The sequence below is a fragment of the Rhopalosiphum maidis genome, chromosome 1, assembly GCF_003676215.2.
Source record: "Rhopalosiphum maidis isolate BTI-1 chromosome 1, ASM367621v3, whole genome shotgun sequence".
NCBI classification, from domain to species: Eukaryota; Metazoa; Arthropoda; class Insecta; order Hemiptera; family Aphididae; genus Rhopalosiphum; species Rhopalosiphum maidis.
In genome coordinates, this window is record NC_040877.1 from 71,927,084 (window position 1) to 71,952,567 (window position 25,484).

The 25,484-nt window shown below is 32.6% G+C and overlaps 1 protein-coding gene across 1 annotated transcript in view; it reads right to left on the reverse strand.

The window, feature by feature from the left end:
• LOC113558264 overlaps window positions 1–25,484 on the reverse strand; it is a 112,682-nt gene that overhangs the window by 50,062 nt on the left and 37,136 nt on the right. Inside the window, exon 2 of the mRNA XM_026963742.1 lies at window positions 23,918–23,974. Within this exon, the coding sequence (XP_026819543.1) occupies window positions 23,918–23,974 (57 nt within the window). The remainder of the gene's footprint in view (window positions 1–23,917; window positions 23,975–25,484) is intronic.

Below are 25,484 nucleotides of genomic sequence, written 5' to 3' on the forward strand. Positions count from 1 at the left end.
CACTTGTCTTTTCTGCACAATATTAAAATAGAGACGTAAAAACCGTAAAGTCGTATATACATACACACGCGCATTAGTTTATAGAATTATTATTACATTATTATAACAATGTTGTTATTATGATAATATTGTGTCATAAAATTTCGTACGGCCTGTTGTTTTTGTTAATAGTAATAATAATATTATTATTATATACTACGCACAAATAACCAAGAGAGGGCAGAGGACCGTCTATCACCGCGTAGTCGGCGCCGACTCACGAGAAATAATATCCCCTTTCCTCTTGCTTGTAATTAACATAATTATTAACGATTGTATAATAGGAATAGGAATATAATGTGAGGCACTCGCACACGCGTGGCTAAAGAAACATACTAGTACACGTCTATAGATATTATTATAATTTGAATGTAAAATAATAATAAAATATAAAGGCAGGAAGTTTCGGGTCCTGGTCGTCGCCGGTGAAATAGTGATGCCGATGCCCGCTACCTCGTTCGAACTGTTGACTGGGCGGGAAATAGCGGGACAAACAAAAAGGAAGTGAATATTTCTTTTGTTCACCCACGACATCAAAGACGTTTCGATACCACCTACTTTTCCTAATGTAAACAACTCCGGAACTGTACAATGGGGTCGATATAATATAATATACCAATCAATTTGCTAATGAACCACAGCAGTTGTCAGGTTATAATATAGGATAAGTTTTTAAACTTTCCAAAAAAAAAAAATAAAAATGTTTTTTTGCTTAAAACAAATATTTTTTGGATAATATTACATTTATAGAATATAGAATATCATATAGATATATATAATATGATATGAAAAAATGACTTGTATAATCATAATATTATTGACATTTCAACGTTTCACAGTGAGACAAAAAAATAAATATTACCCGTTGAAAAATAATAATTATTTTCTACCCATAAAATTAATATTTATAAGAATGGATACATATATATGTATATGTAATATGTATGTGTTTATATGTGTATATGTGTATATGTGATTGAGTAAAGAAAGAAAAAGATGTGCATAGAATATAACCCTTTACGTACGATAACCACACGAAAAAAAAGTTTCAAGTCTGTTTTGCCGATTTGATCCCTCAACCCAACTTGTACATAGTTGTAGACGCACACATGCACATAATTCCTAATCAAAGTTTTGTAACTATACACATATCGGACCGTGGGTCACGTCCGCACTATAAATTAAACGTGGCAAATCCCACGTATTATATGTATGCGTATATATGTTTGACATGAACACGCATCGTAGATATAGAAACTATATAGAAACGAGAAAAAGTTGTGGAAAAGAAAAACTTTTATTTTTGTATTTTACCCCACCGCTCACTTGCTCTCTATCACCACTCTATCTCACAATCGCCGACCATTTGCCTGGAGAAAAAGAAAATCTCTTGGTACAACTGTACAAGAAATATATTCTCCGCGCTGTAGTTCTAAATAATATGATATATATATATTATGTATAATATAGTGTGTACGAATATATATGAGTGAGCGCGCATGTGTGTATGTGAAAATTTCTCGCTGAGGGGGCCAAAAAGCTCTAAATCAACCGGAATTAGGACCGTCGGATCCGTGTTTTTGTTGTGGAAAGGAAAAAAGGGATTGTCATCCGGATAAGACTTAAAAGGGCCACCGAAGTGACAGATTTATGGGTGGGATGGGCTTAAGTATGAAGAGATGGTCGGTGGGATGCAGGGGGGTAAAAAAAGTTTAAACTTTCAACGGCTTAGGCCGAATAATGGAATTAGTAACGAGAACGCTAGACGAGGTGAGATGGAGAGGGATATGGTAGCTGCGTTTGGCAAGAGGATTAAACACGAGTATAAGTATACGTATATATATATATATATATATATAATAAATGGTAAACGTAGTTATACCTGCAGTGTGCGTATTTGGTGTGATTCGGTCGATTTGGTTTTTTCAAATGTTTCCTTAACTCTCGCGGGATCAGTATAATATGTCATCGATTTTTATTTCGTAAATTATTCAGTTTAAACTACAAGCACTGACATGCACTTTATTATAGTATCCATAAACCGTCAGAAATGAAATTACTCACCATCGGCTATGTTCAAGATAATAGTAAATGTAAGTTTCCTATTATATGATAATTATTATGTATAATAAAATCATGCATCCAGTGATGACGGATTCCTATTTTCCGTAATGGCTACAATATATTATCGTATATCAAGAGACACGCAATATTCAGTTGTAAAATAATAGTGGTACCATATCCGCATAAAACGTTTACAATTGTTTAATTTCGTATTTTACATCAAGTAATACCCATCAAAGACTCTACATTATAGACATGATGATTCTACAGCAGTTCCATCACAACAGCTATACGAACTGCCTTTAATTACCAACATTTCAATGAATATTAATTGTTATGAACCGCAGGAAACACACGCCATCGCGGACTCTATAGTCCGCCGTATCGTTTTTCGTTTTATCTCGTTGTCACATCTCCCGTTTCTTATTACGACAATGTTCATCATGTACGAGCGATCGCATGCCTGGTCAGTAAGCATATTATACTCTGTGATGATTATATACCAGTCATATAGTATATTATACAGTTGTCTCTGGAGATATGCACATACATTCCATGCGCGGTCACAACCAGTGAACCAACTGATTAGTTTTGGATTTCAGAAGAAGAAAAAGATATCCTAGAAAAATCCAACCGTTTTTTCTGATTCATCTCTAACGTGTTACGCATGCTTCGTTTTTCGGTTGAGACGATGACGTCACAAAACGTTATCAAACCACGTGCCAATGATTATTGCATCGGTATGCGACGCGTAGTATTTTATAAATCTAATCGAAACAAAACGTCTAAACCCGGAGAAATCGATATCTTTCGTCGGCTTCGTTGCTTGTGTGGGCGGGTGGGTGACGGCGCACACAAATACTGGCTTTATGATATTGTTACAGAAAATAAACAAGAAGAAAAAACACAGAATCACAATTGACGGTCGCTTAATTTTCCGAATGGCGATACTCATAATGGCAGTCACCTCGTCTTCAGGAACACGTATATTATACTCACTCCCGGAGTGAAAGTCACGATTCTAGTGGGTTTAAGAATGTCAGTTTATTATAGTGACGAATTATCTTGGTTTTGATGGGTGAGGGGGATGAAATACGAACTGTGCACAAACGCATGTGTCTGTGTGAGTGTGTGCGCGAGCGAGACAAATGCTCTCAAATTCTCTGGTAAAACGACGGGGTAGAAAACGTGGAGCAACGTTAGAAGAAAAGAATAAAAGGGGAAAAAAATCTCGCAATTTCCATCAATCAAGAAAAAAAACCGTTCGACGGTGGCGATGGTTCATTAACTCGTAGGCGACGGCGGTGGTACAAATTGGCCCCACGCGTAAGCTTAAAAATCTACGAATGACGTCACCATTATTTATTAACACATGCACACTGGATACACACGTATATTATATATATATATATACATACACACACAACCATCCTTCTCCGATACAAATTGACCTCCACGTGGTCCCCTACACCGCTATAGCTCATCGGCCGTAACAAATTAGCTCTAAACCCCTTCGACGACGACGACGCCGACGATCCATTGCTCCAGGACGCGTGCGGTTTCCACGACAGCGGTCGATTCCTAACGCCCAGCGGACCGTATAATAATGTTTACGACAGTTTTTCTCTGTTTGTTCGGCTCCGCACTGCGCACGTGCTTTGCGCACATTGTCCTGCGAAGTCTATAAATTCGTCAGTCTTGCAGAAAATGAACTACCACCGCGCCTTTTTTTTTAAAAAATAATAATAATTACTGTAACTCGTTTTTTGTATACGAACGCAGTGGTGTTGTGTTATGTTTGCAACGTCTTCGCACACAGGTATGGGTCCGACACCCGACTAGCCCCGATTTACGACGTTTCCGCACCACGATACTGATCTGCATTGGAGGCGACGCGTCGCGGAGAGCACATAGGATTAGATATTTATAGTATAATAGAACGTTGCGATGTTACTACGATATGGCCGCCGCCATGAAATCGCTAAAAAGCTTCTATCATATATTATACCATACACGTTCCACGCCCGCAACTGCTGAATTTCATTATTTTTATTTTCCGACAAATTTGCGTCTCCGGCGTGGTGACAACACCGACAATATACCGGAAACCGGTTCGAAACGTACATTTATAATTATTATATGGCAATATAATTGTACGTGGTATTAAACGCGCCCTATTATTATATTATACATATTTTTTATCATTTTTTTTCTCTTAATCCTAAAATTATGAACAAACCGGTTCCAGGACCCGTGTATGTGTGAGCCCGCGCGTGTCATCTTCGGAAATGATATTATAAATACGCACATATATTTATTAAGCCTGTACATATATTGCACATACAACCGAAAATTATTTGTTTCGCGTCTTTTTCTGTACGGTGGCCTCCGTGCATATCATATACATACATATATACAGAGATAGAGTCAAACTGTCAAGAGTATTCAAACACACGGACACACGTTTATACATATTTATATAAAGGTGTATATATATATATATATATATTACGATTGCGCAATGGATTTGCATAATTACACTTTATGACGCCGCCGCTGTTGTTATGACTTTGTTATACGACCGACGCGAAAACCGCCGCCGCGCCGGACACACTATATATTCTAATTTAATCTGACGGCCGAGTAGTTATTTCTTATGCGCGAACCAATTTAAAAGCAATAAAAAAAAATAAAAACTACACTTGTGCGACACGAAACACAATTACGTCGTATTTATATTATAAGTACTTATATGACTTTTCTACTTTTTTAAAAAAAGAAAAAAATCGGTTTCATGTACCTCTAATGTGTTGTGCTCACTCAGCCGATATAACATCATTATAATGCGTATTACAGCTTTATATCGCATCAAGATTAAAGATAATAATACAAATTGTTGTGTATGTACTATGTGTCTGGAGGTTGAAATTATGACATGTGCCACTGACAAAAATGATCATCACTCGAACAATTTAAAAGTCTATGGCAAATATTTAAATTTGCAATATCGTCATATGCACTGCTACAGTAGAAAAAATGTTATTAAATGTGACGATACCACGAAATATTATCTATTTTGTTTCGATTAAACGTCAAAATAAGGTTCACTGACAGTGTATATTAGAATCGTGTAAAATCATATACCTACAATAAAATAATATTCATACAATATAAAAAGTGTAATAACCTACGAAGTCTCTGAATCGTCCAAAGTCTGAATTTAGTGACGACTATGTAACCACCTCGATCCACGATAAGTTCTAGCTTTCGGATGCATATCTAATGTAATTATTTACATGTTTTTTGTGTATATTATTAATTATAGTTACGTAGACCACGCATTATATTACTATAAATATATTATATTATTACTACTAACGAGGTCGACAAAACTGTTTCATGAAAACTTCAATTTCTCCACAACTTTTTCACTGGTCTAGCTAGATACTATGATAATATTATTTACCAGAATATAATATATGTATAATATATTATTGTGTAACATCGACACAATGTAGCGGAAAAATAAGAACGAAAAGTATACGTATATTATTATAAAATAAACGACACGTTGTTAAGAAGTTTTTACACCACTAAACCACTCGTTTGCGGGACTTTGCGAAAAATCGTATTACCGGCGTCGTCTTCGTATATATATATATATATGTATATATTACTATACGCAAGATACAACAAGGTATTGCTATAGTCATAATTCCCCAAGATTATGCGGACGAATTTTTTTTTTTAAAAGCGCTTTCAAAACTTTTGATGATGTTTAGCGTGCGCGTTCTTAATTCAACCGTTACTGGGAATGAAAAAATAAATAAATAAAAACCCCGTTCAACGCAGAAATCGTTTTCGTCCCCTAAATAATATTTCTCCAGGCATCCGGAAGCTACTTGTTTATCTTCTTTTTTTTTACTCAGATTTTAAAAACAATACCACTTAGTTTAGATTGCAAAACCCGAGGTTGATTATATCATTATTTTATAATATAATATATATATATATAGAGCCGATTCATTTTACAATAATTTTTTTATTATGATAATGTAAATAATAAAAATAATACCTAAAACAAATAAGACGTTGTTGTTTTTATCCTAACCTATTTGTGTAAACACACACGCTTACACCATATTATGATATTATAACTATATAATAATACAATATTGTGTATGAAAAAAAATATATTATCTAATATAATAATAGGTATGTATAATAGGCAAGGAGCAATCACGAAACATAAAACAAAGATTTTTCATTTGCCTAATTCACCTGACTGCAGTATAATAACAAAGAGTTCGATTTTAACAATATTTGTCTAATATACTTCTGTATTTTTAATATTTTATTAGCATATTGAATAAAAATATGAATATTTTTTTAATGGTATTGTTTAATAATTATTATTGATTTAAAACGATAGTTTATATATTTTACAAAATGTTTAATCCAGAAAGTATAACGTCAAAAGGTTAATTTTTCTCAAAACTTTATTAATTGTAATAATTGTGTTTCTCTCTCTATCATATATTTTGTTTTGTCATCATGGACTTTTATCTAGGAAAGTGGTTTGTTTTAATGATTTTCTTTTTTCATTATAATTTTTATTATAAAACTAACAAAATAAAATTTACATAACTTCTATATAAATTCCTCAAATTTATGTAAGTACAGTAAATATATACATATAAGGTCGACAAATAGCGAGTATGAGTCATTTTTTCATTATTTTTTTTTTTATTTCTTTAAGTATTTGTTATTATATATAATATATACACAATCATTAAGCGACGAAAAAAGTTTAAGAAACATTAATATAATTATTTTGCCATTATAGAGGTCGTTTTTTAAACCGTAATAATATAATATATATAGTAGGTACGCTGTAGTATTATCGAGAAGCCTCAAAAATGTAGATTTAATAAAATGTGGCAACACATTCAGTGAACAGAAAATCATGTCTACGCTTACGTGTTGTGTGAGACAAACGACTTTTGAAAGCTGTCAATTCAAAGAGTCGTTGCAATCATAAATAAAATAATACGGGTATATATATTGTGTGCAAAATAAAAATGGAAAAGAAAAAAGGTGTTCAATGACGACAACAATAGTAATGATAATAATAATAATAATAATAATATAAAATTATAAAATACGTAAGAGTATACCACATATAATTACAAAATATTATGTAATATACTCAGGTATACACACGATGTAGCTATATAAAGTGATTAAACTCGACTGGTGCCATTATATATTTTTGTTTATACGCGTAAATTCTTACTGCATTTTTTCATTTATAACGTCATAAATGTAATGTACGAGATTATTGAAAAAAAAATGCGTGAGGGAGTGTATATTTGTACCATACGATACATACCTATATACATTAATATTGTGTAACATTCATTATTCTTGTGCGGGGGACTTCCGCGTTGCGATCACTATTGTTTAATTATTATTGTTTTTCGATCGATTGCAGATACGCCCGCCTGTTTCCACGATGTCCATAGAAATATTACAATACGTATTCTGTGTGCAAAAAAATGTACGCGAGCGCAAATGATGACGAAAACTCAGCTTGTACTAGGTATATCATCGTATATATTATTATCCAGGCGATGATCATATTTGACCGGACAATTACCACAACCCACAATAATATACGATGTATAAATTATTATAAATATCGTTAACATTATTTTACTGTTACATTTACAATGACAAAAAAATATGTACGGTAAAAGACGTACACACATTATATTTTTCAGTCATTAATTATTATATTTTGTGTAGACCAAGAACATAAAATACGTTTTAAAATTATCCTCTCCATAACTTTCGCCGTTATAAACATTATAACGTATTACTGTATTGGTGATCCCACAAAAGTGGATTTCATTTGAATCCTCAATATACTAAATACCGCCTTATTATAGGGTTCGAAATATTTTTCCTACACGCCCACCCGACTGTACCATACACATATTATTTATTATCACCACTGACCCCACCACCCCCGATATACTAATTTTTAGAAATTATTTCGTACAATAATCATCGTTAGTAGTCTATACATACGTCATAAACATCGTTATAATAATAATGTAAAATATTACATTCATCTAATACGTCGTATAGTGTATTGCATTTGCACAACGAACGTCGTTCTAGGAGGAATATAACGTGAACGCGGTGTATAAATTGTATAAGCACACTAATTATTGTGCCATATAGCGATGTCATATGCACGCCGGACACTTGTCTCTCAGGGGAGGAGTGTATGTTCGGGTGGTATAATATGCAAATCGTTTGGCATTCAAAGAAGAAATTACTACCGATTAATCGCCGGGCCCGTTTGTATAATATACACGCGTATTATACGCACCCAAACGCGACATTGCACTTTCATCGCGTCAATAAAGCGGCGTTACTGAGGGGGTGGACATGGTGTGCTGGAGGGGTTGGAAAAAACAAATTATATCCCGTTTGACCCGCGATAAATCCTGCTGCAGTCGTTATAATACGACTCGCGAATCCGGGATTATCGACGACTGCTGCAGTAGATCGTATACGACGACCACGGACGGACGGGGACGGGTGTTTAGTCGAGGGATATATTATGCACGTCAGTATAAAAATATATATGCGTACACCCGGCTGGATGCTGAGGGACTTACAACGACGACGAATTCGACAAGGCTCCTCCGTAGATTGTAATGGAAGTAGGGGTGGATGATACGGGCCTGCAGGGATCCAAACCTCGGCGGTGTTTCCGTCGCAAGTTATGTTTATATATAATACTCCGCGTTACTCGTCCTCGGCTCTGACTCGTGCGCGATTTATGGCCAGAAATTAGTGGTTCTCAGCAGTGCAGTAAACATATATACGCATGCCGCATGCAAAGAGAGGGTTATTGTGTACCCATCGTGGCAGCATTTAACGCGTCAGAAACGTCCGTATTCAGATTTATGACCCCCTGTAAATCATCCCCGTCGCAATATATATATATATATATTATTTATCACCGTGTGATGTAATTAGCTCTCCTATACGTGTATATGTATACATATTATTCAGACGTATTTGATTATACACTGTGGCTCATACACACATCGATGTATATAGGTACGAGTTGATGAGGGTATATAATATATTATAATTGTTTTCGAGTATATATATGCTTAAATATGGCCGAAAATAATATCATAAAAATCTATCTGTTTAAACAGAGCGGACGCGTTTATAATATATATATTTGAAACATTAACGTTTCGACTTATTACCGTCGAAGACAACGCGTATGTATCGTCGTATATATACCCATCGTTGTCAAGTTTTCACGGATTTCGGGGCGTGGTCAGCATATAATATACGATGTAAAACACGTCCGTAATTCGATCTATGACATTTGGTTCTCGCCAACGGTACACATATATATATAAGCCTTCATAGTACCTATATTTTGCGGTTTTATTTTTTTTCTTTCACGATCGACGTATTATACGGTCTTATGTTTTGTTTAATTTTTTTTTTATATAGATTTTATTACGATGATTTATGCACGTATGGTACTATTACTATTACTATAGTGGTATAATATTATATATTATATTATTATTATAATATACTACGCACCCGATGACGAAAACCTACCTGAGACCCGTTTTGCGCACGAGGGCGTTTAATTCGAAATCGTTTAAAACGATTTTCTTATCCGAGCGAGACAATAACGGCAAACGAAATGAGGAATAAAAAAATCAACAAAAAACAGTGCGTATTGTTATTTACAGAGATTTTCTCGTTTATTTATGTGGTGCACCAGAATAAGGGGCGGCGGCGGATCGAGATTACATCTCTCAGTTTACACACACACACACACACATGCATATACATATTTATATGTATGGGTGCCTTGTTTTTCGTTTTTATGTTCGTTATAAATTTTGGTAACACACGCACACACCTTAATTCGGGAGACCTTATATAGCGGTGGTAGACTTTTTCTCTTTAGTAGGAATAAAAAATACTCGTTTCCCTCTCAAGCGACGTATTTTTGTTTCCCTCAACAACACAAAAAAAACGCATGTTTACTCTTTTCACACTAATTCATAATAACAAACCACTAAACCAACTCGACAATTTATTCATTTATTTGACTAAAACACTATTATTTAATGTTAAGCGTTTTACCTATATATTAATATTATATACCTTTTATATCTATATTATTATTACATTGTTGTGTAATGCCATACGACTGTCAGTGGACACACATATTATATTTAATATAACGTATTAATACATGCTGTGGCATGACGACTAAGCGGCCCACGAGTCGATATCGTATAATATTTAATATCTCTGGACTCCAATTGATAATATTATATTATTATTCGCACACAATCAAAAACTGTGATTGAATAAGAAAGCTAGAAAAATCCATAAACTTGTAAGCGATCTCAGCATCAAATACGGTCACGATTACCTCCTGCACGTTCAAAGAGCATCATAATATGATAAATGACAGTACCACGCTATGTATTCTACAATTCATTAATCTATCACTATTTTAATGTTCTCTGCAATGTACTTATTCTAAAGTTACATATTATACAGTGTTGCCCAAATTCAGCTTCTATTGTAGATGACATATTTTATATATTTGTACTAATCATCAAATCGAAATTTGGGGGCGTCTCAGTTGCCCTCTAGATAGTTATCATAATATGTTCACATCATTTGCGTCCTCGATAACACAAAATTTGTGAGTGTCAAAGATTGATCAATAAATTTTATTATATTATCGTAAAACCACTTGTGAAAACATTATTATACCATACATAGACTAGTCTAATCAATTTATATTTACACGTAAGTTACAATAATTACTATAATATTATATATTTTATAATTACACTATTTAATATATTATTACGAGGCGACGTCTAACGACCTATGCATTATATTTAATATAATATTATATCGTGATTCCACTTGACGCGATTTGTCATAAAACACTACAACTAACGACAACGATCATATAATATTCGATCATAATATTTATATAATATTTTACGAAACAAGTATTTTTTATGTTATATACCAACTGAATGAATTTTTCTAGCCACATTTCATATATTAAATATTCTCCATTAACTGTATGTTTAAAGTCTGACTTTTAAAACAAAAATCGAATCCGAGAACCATATATTTACGCTGTGGATTCGCTTGATACCGCTTTTATTGTAAAAATAAAAACATTAACTTTCCAATAAAAACGAATACAATTTCGAACCGCGGCAAATTGTCTTTTCTAATGATCCCTGAAACGAACTGGAAAAAATATGAGATATATATATATATATCGTGCTATGTATATAATTTTTTTTATGAATTCGTAGGAGGTAATATTTGAACGAGCACTGACCGTTTTTATAGGATTTACTTTTCTCAGGGTCGTTGTGGGTCACATTTAGCCGTATAATAATATTGAATTACATTATTATTTACGAATTCGATAAACTTTTATTCTCTTATACTAGTATAGTGGTGCGAGCGCATTTATACACACACACAAACACGCATATAAGACGATGTGTTGTGTGGAGAAGGGTGAGAGGGTTAAAACGAAACGCAAGCAAACGCCAACATGCAGCAGGGGTGACGGTTAAACTTTGATTGTTGTAAAATCGGTGTGCGTTCCGTGTTTTCAAAAACAAACGCAGTAATAATTTAGCCGCTGGGTAAGAATAATATAATATTATGTAACTGTGGTTAACATCCTATGCACCGTATAATAGTTGAAGATCGACCGCAACCAATGTTGATTTTATCTTAAAATGTCGACCCTATATTTGATTAAAACTATGTGAACAATACATAGTGTTATAATTTATAATATATCTCCATAAATATGTGGTTTAATTGAAATAAATCAACTTGTTTATTTTTACAGTATTTTATAATTAATATTGTACACATTTTCAAAAGTTCAAAATTCACTCTCTCTTTTTCAATCAATGCCTGAAGATAATAAACAACTTGGGGTTATAGTGCCTTTAATACCATTATACACTATATTATAATATATCTAACGGTATTGATGTTATTTTAAAATCACATTTTTTTGCTAACCTAGTGAAAAGGACACTGTATTACGTTATTACGAGCAAAATTTATAATTATTGCTTTTATTAACAGATAATATATGCACTTAAATATATGTTATTATTAGGGTGCGAATTTGTATGTATGTACATATTTGTTGCGAATGATAATATTCGAATGATTCCTTTATAGAAATATGTTATAGAACTATCTGATTATTTTAAGCTATGATTGATATTTTTACATAATTTACTTATATTACATATTTTTGTTAAATATTTAGCTATTAACAAAATTAGTACTGTATCGCTCTTTTATATTATGTGTTTTTATCTCCTCTAGTCCGTATGTGTGCTAATAATAATCGTGATTTACAACTTTCCATAGTACACACCACGCGATCATAAACCTAAACTAACCTTGTGATACGCAAACTTCTTTTGAATTTAGTCTTACTGAATTAGGGGTTTTTAAATTTGCTCCTATAACTTCCGTTAACGTAAAAAACATTTTGTATCCTAATTGACGTTGATTTCCTTTTGACAACCCAAATAAGTATACGATTGTCAATTGTTTTGTTGACGATGAAGAATGTCATAACTCCAATGAATAAATACTTAATTCGAATGTATTCCTAATTAACGTTAATAAAATAATAATCTAATGTAGTGTTGTATAATTTATAATTATATACCTATACACTTATATTATAATTTTTTTTTCTAGAATAAAAACATTTTTTTTTTTTTATATATATATATTTTATTTTTAATTTTATATTTGGATAAAAATAAATACATATATATATATACATATTTTTGAATTTATAATACATATAAATCCGCACCCTAGTTATTATAATCTATAATCACGTATGGAATAAATCACACGTGCAAGTAATAAAGATATGATAGTTAAATATAATATATAGGATTGTCGATCAAAGATAACGAGAATAGTTAACCATATAATATTATAATTAATGATGCACGATGATACACAAATACCTGTAAAATTGTTTAAAAATTGCATAAAAAGTAAGATTAAAACATTAATTATCTGTAACAGTACACTGGTCGTCGAAGTTTCACAAACAAAAAAAAAAACGATTTAATAAAACCATGTTAAATAAGAAGAAAATAATTGTGTCGACTTTAACAATTGAAAACTGCGTTAATATATTATATGATGTGAATGAAAAATAAAGTGCACAAAATTACTTAGTGCATAAATGTTTAATAGACATCTTTATGTTGTCGTCGTTAGAAGATGTATGACGTTATTAAAATATAGAGAACGACGAGGGAAAATCATTAAGACTCTCTCGTGAGTGTATAACAATTTTATATCAAATGTTAATAATGGAGAAATTTGTAGGTATGTACATTATTATGTTATTGGTGATATTCTTTTATATATATATATATATATATATAAATATAAATAAATAATATGTACTAGGGGCATGGGTATGATTTCATGGTAAAAAACATATTGAATGCTTGAAGAAACAATGATTCAGTATAAAAATGTTACACAACAATATAACTAAATCTTTTGTTTTTAACGTTTTGTAAGCAGCCATTTTGTGCTTGACAAAACATAGTCCTGAAACAATTTACTTTTAAGATAGACGACTTTTTTAGGAATTGAATTCTGGATATCGAGGCAATTTATTAGAAATATTGTAATCCTGGGTATTCCAGACCGGAAGGATACCAACATTACCAACTACCAGCGTGTAAAGGTTATCAGACTTACACGCGTTTAGATTTATTCAATTAACATTACTTAAATTTAAAAACCGTTTAAAATGGTAGCCAAGTGAAAAATAATCAGTGTTAGACATATTTTGTATTTTTATTTTGTATTGATCCTTATTGTTTTATTTGTGGAGAAACTATCGATTAAGTAACCAGATATTTGGGACTTCTACATTTAGTTTTATTCATGGAATAATACGCTTCAGTCGAATACGATTAAGTATATGAGGATTATGCTAGTTATGTAAAACCATGGTCAAGGTGTTTAATATTCGTGCATTAAAAAAAAAAAAAAAATATAGCATTAATTCATTAAAGAAACATTTTATTGTTATTAAACAGTATAAAACATATATTGATTATTATAAAATTAATAAGTATTATAGGTAAACGACACGTGACTACAATGTTATATACGAAAACGATTAATTTCAAGTTCAACTCAAATCACTCAAACAATGTTACGACGAGTATTAAGAAAATATTAGAGTGTATCAATCATACTCATTGAGAGTAATGAACATAATAGAAAGATGATTGTTTTATTAACAATAACATAAAGGATTTAAGTATATAAGATGTCACATATACATATACAAACATAAATATTATACATAGGTATATTATATTTATAATCGATTGATAGGTTTTAATTGAATATTACAAATCGAGAGCTAGAAGTTTATGATTTTATGATACACAAGGGCGAGAAAAAATAAAATAAATATAAATTTAAAAACTTGGAACCAATAACGCTCATATAACATGGAATATTTTCTATTTTTCAAACCCAATATATATATATATATATACCGTTTATATATACGTATATTGTCAATTATTGAAAATTGAAATAGTGCGTCCCAAAATACGTATAATAATGTAAATACAATATAATAATTACATATGCCTATTATTACAAGCAGAAATCGATACGTAAAAGTCCTACGCGTAAGTTGGGCATAATATTTTTGACGCGAAATACGAAATTTTACCTCCACTGCACTGTCCGAAGCGATGACGCAGGCACTGCTAACCAACCGTCTGTACAGTATCTGCTACAAAAATTATATGTACGATGTACCTATACATGTAGCTACAACACAATAGACTCGAATCGGATTACGATAACACGCAACAAAAGTCTTAAACGCGTATTGTTCGGTGGTTTTTGTACGCCAAAGACGAAAAAAAATATGATGTACATTGTACATATTATACATGTAATATATACGCGTCACCATGTCCGCTCCTTAGAAAGTCGTAAACGCTTTATCGTGCGGTGCATGCGTTAATCGACGGAGAGATCAAATACACGCACCATCGTGTCACGTACTCAACAAAAAAAATTTGGCCCAGACACATGCGACATTGGGTCGGTCAGTAACAAGACGTGTTGGTAGGTCGTCGAGGGCTGGTAATTATAATATCATATAGGAAGCTATAAAAACTTTAGTTTAAAATCTTTATGTTTTCATTAATAATTTAAATTATAATATTATATACCTTTCTATACTATATTATTTTAATGTAAAAAAGATTACATACACGTGTTGAAAAACGATTGCGATCTGCAACTTACCCCAAATGTGATTAACAATTTTGCGTAATTTACGTATATTATATTGTCATAATATCAGGATAGTCGTTTTCGATTTTTTGAGGTAGGTATGAATAATAATGCATACAGGAAATTCGAAAATCATATTAGAAAAACCAACTCTGATAGATTTCCAGTTATGTCCAATATAATATATTTATATATATATACCAGCAGTTGCGTAAAGTGCCGTTTGTTCCGTGTAGTGAAAAACAAACAGTAATTACAAGTTACCAGTAAAACTGTATGTAAATAAACTATAGATAACTATCTCTATAGCTTGCGATCAGAATCTAGGAACCTTTGTACTTTTAAAGGCACGTTGCGAGAACCCGTGAGGAGAATGGTCACAAATTAGTCACCCCATCCTTACCATCGGCGTAAGTGTGGGTTGGCACTCGACGACCGAGTTTTGTGGCTGCGACGGCGGACAAAAGACGGTTCGAAGCGGACTAAGATAAGCCGGCAAATTAATGGGAGGTAAAACGCGGCAAACAAAACTTTGCGTAGGACACGCGAACGGGACGCGACCATGTATATATAATGATATAGGTGCAATTGGGTGCACGAGTCCCTGGAGGGTCTGCGCATAACACAAACACCGAGAAGATCAACTTTTAATTAACGTCTACTGGCATTTAACAATGGCGTTTATACACATAATTTGTAAATAAAATCATAGCTCGAACGCATGACATTATGATATAGGTGAATATTATCATAAAATATAACCTATATATTGGTATGTCGTATAGTCAATGGCCAGTTTCTACCAAAAATGAAAAAGATTCTACGGCCGTTTACGCCAAATGTATATTTTTGAAAAGACTTTTTAGCTAATAATAATTTTTAATAAAAATATACATAAGTAACTCAAATAAATATACAGTTAAATTATATATTTTTTTAAAAAATCAATTAATTAAATTAAATTACAGTTTACCTACTTATATTACCATTATACCTAAGCTACTATCTGCAATATGTAGTATTGTACGATATTTGCAATTACCGGTTATTAACAAATTTCAAAGAACTATTAAATTACATGTATTATTTATTGAACTTAGCACATAATACATTAACTAAACATTGAAACCAGTGGTTTATCAAGTATTTTTGAAGGAAACAGGAATAAAATAACCCTATAAATGAATGGTAGAAACAATTATCACCTAGGTCCAAATCAAACGATATAGGTTATCATCGGTATTTTTTTGCTTATACATAAGTAATATGATGATATGTATTATTTATTTGACGCTTGGAGGCAATATAATGTACAAAGAGTTATCATATAGATTAACTTAAAATTATAGAATATAATAAATACTTATAAGAAATAGAGTTATGAATAAATGAAAAAAGTAGCAGTTATCCAATATGGATATAATATAAAAGAAAAGAATAATATGTACAATTAATTATAATTCGAAAATTCAAGTATAAATGCCGTAGTTAGAATTATACACTACTCCGTGTCATCGCAACCACGATTATCATATTATTATTGTACTGTTGCGAGAATTTATACATTTTTTATACATGTTTTCGTACTCAAGTTCGTGTAAACCGTAGACGCGACGCAAAGCCAATGGTACAGCGATAACAATAATTGTGCAGCATTCAAAAAGAGTAAAATACGTGTAATATAACATTATAATGCCTATAAACCCGTATACCTACCTAATAATAATAATAATAATAATTGGGAGGTACACGTCGTTCACGACGATCAAATTTGAAAATTATCGAGTGGTGGTCTCCTTCGGCGAACATACATCGTTTATTATTGTTATTATCGTTTTGGACCATGTTCTGTAGTCTTCTCTTATATTACATCTATATATATTTATATATAAAAACGAAAAGGTACACACTACACAGCAGTAGCTATAGTTTGGGTGTGTGCTAGACGTTAGTGAGTGCACGCCTTGCATATTCCTCTAGCCGGAGATGACCGACGTGACCGCCGTTTATGTATACCGATCGTGATGATATGAGAAAAACAAACGGTGAACACTAAATTCTCTCGCACGTCTGTATGTGTGTATGTGTATAATTTATACTGCTAGAAGTCATCTCCGAAGCGCGCATTGGTCACGGTTGCAGCTCTGTATTATTTCGTGTTGGTTGTTTCCCTAACGAAAATAATATGCCAAAAACCTAATAGGTGATATTATTATCCTATTATCACTATATTAATTTTTATGTCATTCAACGTCTATTATTTAGGGTTGATAAAAAAACACTATTATTATTTTATCATTGTTAATTTTTACATATTTACTGATTGCGGCACCATCTGCCGAATATATATATAGGCAGTCGCCGTTGACGTTTTAGGCTTTTAATTTGTCTCGAATCCCTGTTAATGCGAAACTATATTATACATCACATAAGCATATACAGAGTAATTAATCGCGTTTTCCCGCGTTAAAGGAATATGTGGCCTCACTCTGTATATAAGTAGGTCCACGTCTATACATACTACTTTTAAAAAAAAAACCACTTGTTACCGTTGTCGAGCGGCTATTATTATTAATTGCGGCGTTGTCGCACAGTTAATATGTGTCACCGCGCGCTGCACAGGTCGTTAAATCTTTATTACGCGTGTACATTAAATTTAGAGTATAAATTCGCACTCATTATTATGCGATAGCTTACTATTTATTTATTTTTTTAAACTTTTAATTTTATACTATGGAGACTATAATATGTATAATATATATTTGTGTACCGCAAATCCGTTCGTTATTGTTCTGAATTTTTATTCATGTCGTTAAATTTTATTACGTTCGTTTTGTGTGCACATTTTTGTGAAAGACTGCCCGCGCGAAAAAAATCCTACACGCGATAACTATAGTATTTCGGTAAAACCACGGGAGAAGAACGATTTTATAATATACAGGTACGAAACAGCGTGATATACACATGAACGACGTCATAGTCATCGTCGTCGTCGTTATCCGACAAGTATAATTCCTAATCCCAAATGAACTTTCACACACACTGTTGCAAAGTGACAAACTATAAAATATCATCATCAGTATGAGCGAAAAAGATTTAGTAAAAATAAAAAATATCCTCCTTATCGTGTCGTTCATCCCATCATCGACCTGGTATGTATTTATTATGTATATTTTATACGTTTGAAATCGTTTTACACATAAATATATGTTTTGGGTAGGTCTCTCAGTGCATGTCAACGGTCGACTGCTGCTGGTCGTATTATTATATTATAATATGTGCGTGGAATACAAATCGGCAAGCATATATGCTCATAATAATAAATATGTTGCTGACATCGAAAAATATTTTTATAAAACATATTACACGTCATAATAAATTACATAATGTTACGTACAATAACCAAAACGTATTCACTAAAAAGTTTTAAACGCCAAAATCTTTACCGATATATAATAGGCTGTACGGTTTTTTTACACTTATCGATCGACTACTACTTGAAATATTATAAAAAAAAATATATTACAAAAATGTCTCTGCAGGATTTTCAAACTTTTTTAGGTCAACGCGCTTTTATATACTTAAACAATAAATTATTCCGGAATCACGGTCGATTAAATACGATTCCGTTGAAGAATATTCACGCCCTGGTGAAATCTATTTCCGCGAATAATATATGCATACCGTACAAATACGAAAAACATATTATATATATTATTATACATTCAACCGTCCAAAATATGACATATTATTATTCTAATCGACGAAATTGAAAATGAAATACACTCGTCGATAGAATACACAGTAATTTAATCATATCGACTGCCGTTTAAATTTGAATCGTGTGCATTGTTTCGTTTACAGCTGAATTCACGCGCGGCGAGATAATACAATTTATATATTATTATTTTATAAAGGTTTGGTCCATGTATCAATATATATATATAATGTATGGTCAAAAACCCTTTGAAAATGGGTTATATGTAGCGTCCCACGAGGTCTCAGATCTAAAGCGATTGCGAACAATCTAAGGGCCACAGTACCATACATACACGTTTCCAAATTAGTTTTCTTCTGAAAATATATAGGTATTAAAATTACTCCAAAGTATTATGAAAGTAATTCTCACGACGCTATCGACTCAACAAAGAAGAAAGTATAAGTATAAATACAACTTTTGTTTTATACTTAGAAATATAATAATGATAATAAACTTCATAATACTATATTCGGTGTAGTTTATTATATATATGAACTGTTACTTACTCACCATATATGTATTTAGTTTGATTATACGAATTATACACATACATGCTAAATATGATTTTATCCTGCAAATAATTATTTAAAATTAAACTTTAATAACTAACTTAAGATCTTCAACTAGTGGGTAAATATTTGGCTAAGCGATAAGATATATGAATCAGTTAACTTCGTAGTAAATTCAATTATATGCTGCAGTATGAGGAAAATTCGGCTAGCGACGTAGAAACTCGGCATAACCAATCCCATATCAGCATATACGTGCATGTTATGTACCTATGACTCGTTTGGATTTTTTTGCTTTTCTCGATACACCGTCTAATCGTGTACTAGATACTAAAGTCTGAGGTATACATACTAACGTTGAAGCGCCCACACTATACACACACATCACACACCACGCTCGAGTGCTCGTTATCAAAGCGTATACCAAGAACGGACGAGGAGAAAAAGAGACCGACCAAATTATATTATATCTAATACAGTATATTAGCTACCAGAGTCGCAACCATGACCGTCTGCATACGGGATGAAATAAAAATAATAATGTTGTGTGTGACCCTCGGATGATGGGGCTGCGCTGCAATGCCGAGACGATAAACAGAAACTGTTTTGATTGCTCGCGAGGGTTGGAAACGGAACCCACTGACAAATGAAACGAAACACACTATGCATTATACCATCGTGTACATATATATATATACGCGTACGTAATCGACACATGTTTTATTTCCTCCACTAATATAATAATTTTCAGTATAATATATTATCATAAAATAATACGTATATAATCGTCACGAATCCATTTGTATCTGTTTCGGAAAGCTTGTGTTTTTCATGTCAGTAAGAAACCCGACCGACAAATTTAATCTCCGATTATGGGACTCGAAAAACCTTTTACTGCGCCAGGTAAAAACGTTTTTTTATAAAGAAAAAACATAAAACACCGATCGCCGTTTTTATATTGCATGGATATTAATCGATTCGATTTGTACGTTTATATACGGTCCCAATGAATGTTCATACGAAAGACGTTTTAAGTGTCATTTTCTGTATAAGTATTTTGTATGTACATAATAATACCTAATATTATGCACTGACCTATAATGCGAAGTATCGACAAAAAAAATAAAAAAAAAAATTTTTCATAAATAATTGAGTAAACCTATGACACCCCTATATACTATATACTAACTAAGTAGAAGTGTAAATAATATACTACATAAACGATGCATATTTAATATAGGTGGGGTACTGTATATATATTATAATATTCATCAGAAACATATAGGTATAACATAACACGAGTATACTACACGCTTACACTATATGTAATAATACATAACGCAGCATTTGACCAATGATTTTAATAATTACGTCGAATATCCCCTGCAGCTTTTAACACGGTTATGATTTCACTCTCACGCATTCTGACCTTTTATTTCGACGAGAGAGGGTTCAACGACGACGCGCGGTCTCGGTATTTACGCCAACACTACATTCGTCCCGTACTTCGAGCTATTTATACATGCATACGTTAAATGTTATAATATTTACATCGATATATTATATTATTTATATATTCTGTGTTAGCGTATACCATAGTAAATGGGATGCGTGTGTCGGTCGTTAAAAAACGGTTGATGCAGCGGCAGGCTCAACAAACAAGCTCGATTCATGTTCCGAAAATATGAGATCGTTGATGTCAGAGAGTTTTCAGCAGGAAATTCAACGACCATGATAACGCGGCTTTATTTCTCCACCTATAAACTACCGCCGTGCCGAATCAAGCCAACGAAATCCACCTGAAATATAAAACGAGACGGATCGCAAACGTTGAAAAGGCTTCGGAGAGTCGAATAACGCGCAAAAATCCGTTTCGACGTGCCCATCGGTCGTTCCGCACCCGCCGTATACCTACCATGCCTAACGACCCGTAAAATATTTTCGTCTTTGTAAGTAATATACCTACTATACTATGACATCTAATATTATTATATTATAACTCGCCCGGGTCAGCTGCAAAGTTCCATAAAAAGTATCTCACGGCGGATGTCCGAAATCGTTATGTCGTTTTTCGTGCCGGCCCGGTGGGTGACGTGCAATCAAACAGTCAAGAGATTGACATGCGCGCGCACATAAACCTAGCAGAGCAGATGCGCGAAATCTTTCAAAACATAACAAAGGGCGGTAATAAATCCGCATGACAAATACGTTTATAATTCGCGGTGGTATGGATACCTGGGTAGGAATAAGGTATATATAACATATATATATATATATATATATATATATATATATATATATATATATATATATACATATCATGATGAGCGACAAAGGAGCGGATATACCATGCGCGGTAGCGACCGTGACTAATAATATTATTCCGACCGGGGTGCGACGACGACGGTATGGCATAACGAGGCCGTACGTATTTGTTTATTTCAATAGAAATATTATAAAGGTGTCAGGAAAAAAAAAACTCGTATACGGGTCAAATCCCTTGGAATTCCTTGGCTCGCATAAGCGCACACAATCGTACGTTATAATGTACGCGCATAACAATAATATACTAATGTATATAATATTATTATTATTATTATATTATACGTATACATATATATACACCGCGACGGACGGGCGAGACGGCGCAGCACCTGGTTGCGACCAAACAGGCTCGCATATTATTACGCCTTAACGCGTTCTTTTTTCGACGACGGATTATGGCAAATATGCGGCTATAACCACCGTACATATAACCTGCCTATACCTATATACATACATATATATCTATTATACGCCAACCCCACAAATAAGACGGTTTGTTTGCTCTTTTTGTATTCGAAAACCAATTGCCGAGCTCATACACACACGTATATACAACACACAAAACATAACGCGTTTAGTGGGCGTATAATAATAATAATAATCGTAAAAAAAAGGCGGTGGTGCGTAAAAGGCCAATTTCCGAGGTGAAAAACCAGGTGTGAATGTCTCAGCGCAGTGCTACAGCCATTCACCACGTTTCCAGGGTTCAACTACTCCGCCGCGGCAACGCGAACGCACACACAAACACACCCGCGATATACGTCGTATATATACAATGTCACTGCGGGAGTTCGTGTGCAGTATAATATATGTATATATAAGTATATACTTATATTGTACTATCGATTTGCAAAGAAAAATGTACCGAATGTCACATATTAGGATTTCCTGCTATCCACCGAAGATTGTTAGCGACGATTCGACTGTACATAATAACTGGCAGTATGTGTCCACTGCTGCACAAAACCGCCGTAAATTAGTCTCGGAGTATACGGCTATAACATGTATACATTTAACTCGTAATGTGTATAAATTATACACGTTTACAAAATGCGAGTGGTTATTGGATATAATAATCGTACACATCTGATATGATTATTATTATATCGCAGAGACGATGGTGACGACAATTACGGCGCTCAAACGATGTGTAAAATGTTCGCACCAAGTGTGCACATTATGTATTATGTTATGTACACGTCGAGTCGCAGAGAAGGGGAAGAAACTATATTACGCGCTGTAATGTGTACTATAAAAATAGATATAGGTACAGTTTTCTCCGAGATATAACATCGATACAACGATGACAATATATAATATAATATTATAGTTGCGACGAACGCGTTATAGAAATGTATTAAAAAGACACACGGGCAGGAGTGGATTTCAATTATTTTTATTCACTTGATAATGGAAAAAATTCTATGGCACTTTATTATTAATACATAACGATTTGATTTTGTTACATAGTGTCTATAACATAGAAATATAATTTATTATACATAATATTTGTTACATGTAATAGTGTAATATACGCGAAGAACGTTTACTATAATATTGTCCAAACTCGATTTAACAGTTTAGGTGCGTTTTTTATTAATAAAATACTATATATTAGTATATTGCCTTTTATTATGTAAATAATATTTTAAACTGTATTCATTAATAATAATGCAAAGATATCTCTGGGTTAAATTGTATATATTTAAGTGGGGTTTTAGACAAATTCTTCACCAATAAGTAAATATGTGAAAAAAAGACTCACCTTCCAGCAGTCCGATTTCTTCTCACATTCTGTGGCTTCGACATCTCTGGGCACCAACTAAAACATAAACGACAAGAATCGAGTTATTAATAATGTATACATTAGTATGCATAGGTAATTGTACAGTATAATATACGAGTTTCTAAGTTTTTCCAAAAGGAAGAGAAACCGGAGATGACTAATGCTATATAATATTAAATCATATATATTCTATATACGTGTCTATACATAAAATATATAATAATGTATACCCTCCCCCGTTTGGGGAATTGACTTTGTGCCTAGGAACTATATAGAGTCTGTAGGGAATTACATGCGTACATATATATTTATGTGATATTCAGTGTCATGGAGCGGGAGAGTAGGAGTTGATTTCGATGACTGCAGCAACAAACGAACAATCAAAGGAGTATCTTTTAATCCCATCGAGTACTCGTAACAACAGAGATACAATAATACATATTATATAATATTATAGTAACGTTTGTGCCATTGGTATAGGTACACACCGCGAACGATGATATTTTTATGTGTTACTTAAATGTGTAATATTAATATGCATTTATTTAGACAGGAAACCCAGTGAAATAGAATACCGTTTACAAATTCTTATAAAACGATTTGAACTATACTTATTCGCATGTACTTAAGACATTTTCATAATATTTAGTAGACTATACTATTTAGTATTAATAATATGGTGTATTTTATAGGTGTTGGGCATATTAAATTATCAATGATCGAATGCTTTTTCTCGACGATGAATTATTCTAATAAAGTTTACACCGTACCATATATATATATACCCGGAAAGCTCGAAATATATTTTTTGGAAACGCCTAATAAAATATATACTGAGAGTTTCTACAAAAAAATTCCTTACTGAGATAAGCATACTTAATGAAAAAGTGAGCTAAAACCAATTTTTTTTATAAAGATGAAAAAAAACTCTAAAAATATTATTGTTGGTCCATTTCAACGATATTCGTTGGAAAAACACCCTATATATGTACGTATCGTATTACGTTGATTATATACCTTTTGGGTCGCGAAACTTCTAGTTTGCTATAATTAACCAGCTATATAGCTTGAATGTATGTACCTATGCAATACGTTGACGTCAAGGCGTAATATAATTAGAAATCCTACGATTTCAAAGGACGAGTGAATTACCACGGTATACTGCAAATAGGTACTATACAGGTATATATATATAAAAACAGAAAATAGTATATGTACGTACTTTATAGAATATAGAACATCGCAAATACGCATTTTTCACTGCAGGATCATATAATTTTTTTTGTTCAAAAACATGTAATATTTAAACGTAGGCACGAAAAAAATGACAAACCGCAAAGAATCACATGTAGAAATTTTTTTGTCACAAGTCATATTTTTCGATGTTAATAAGACTTGTAGAAAATAAAAGCGAAATAAAAAAAAGAGATTACAGTATATAGTTTATTGTAATCGATTCTATAGTTCTTTATAATTATATAATGTATATATAAATATTTGAAGGGAGATCATATTTTCAAACAATGATTTGTACACATAATAATAA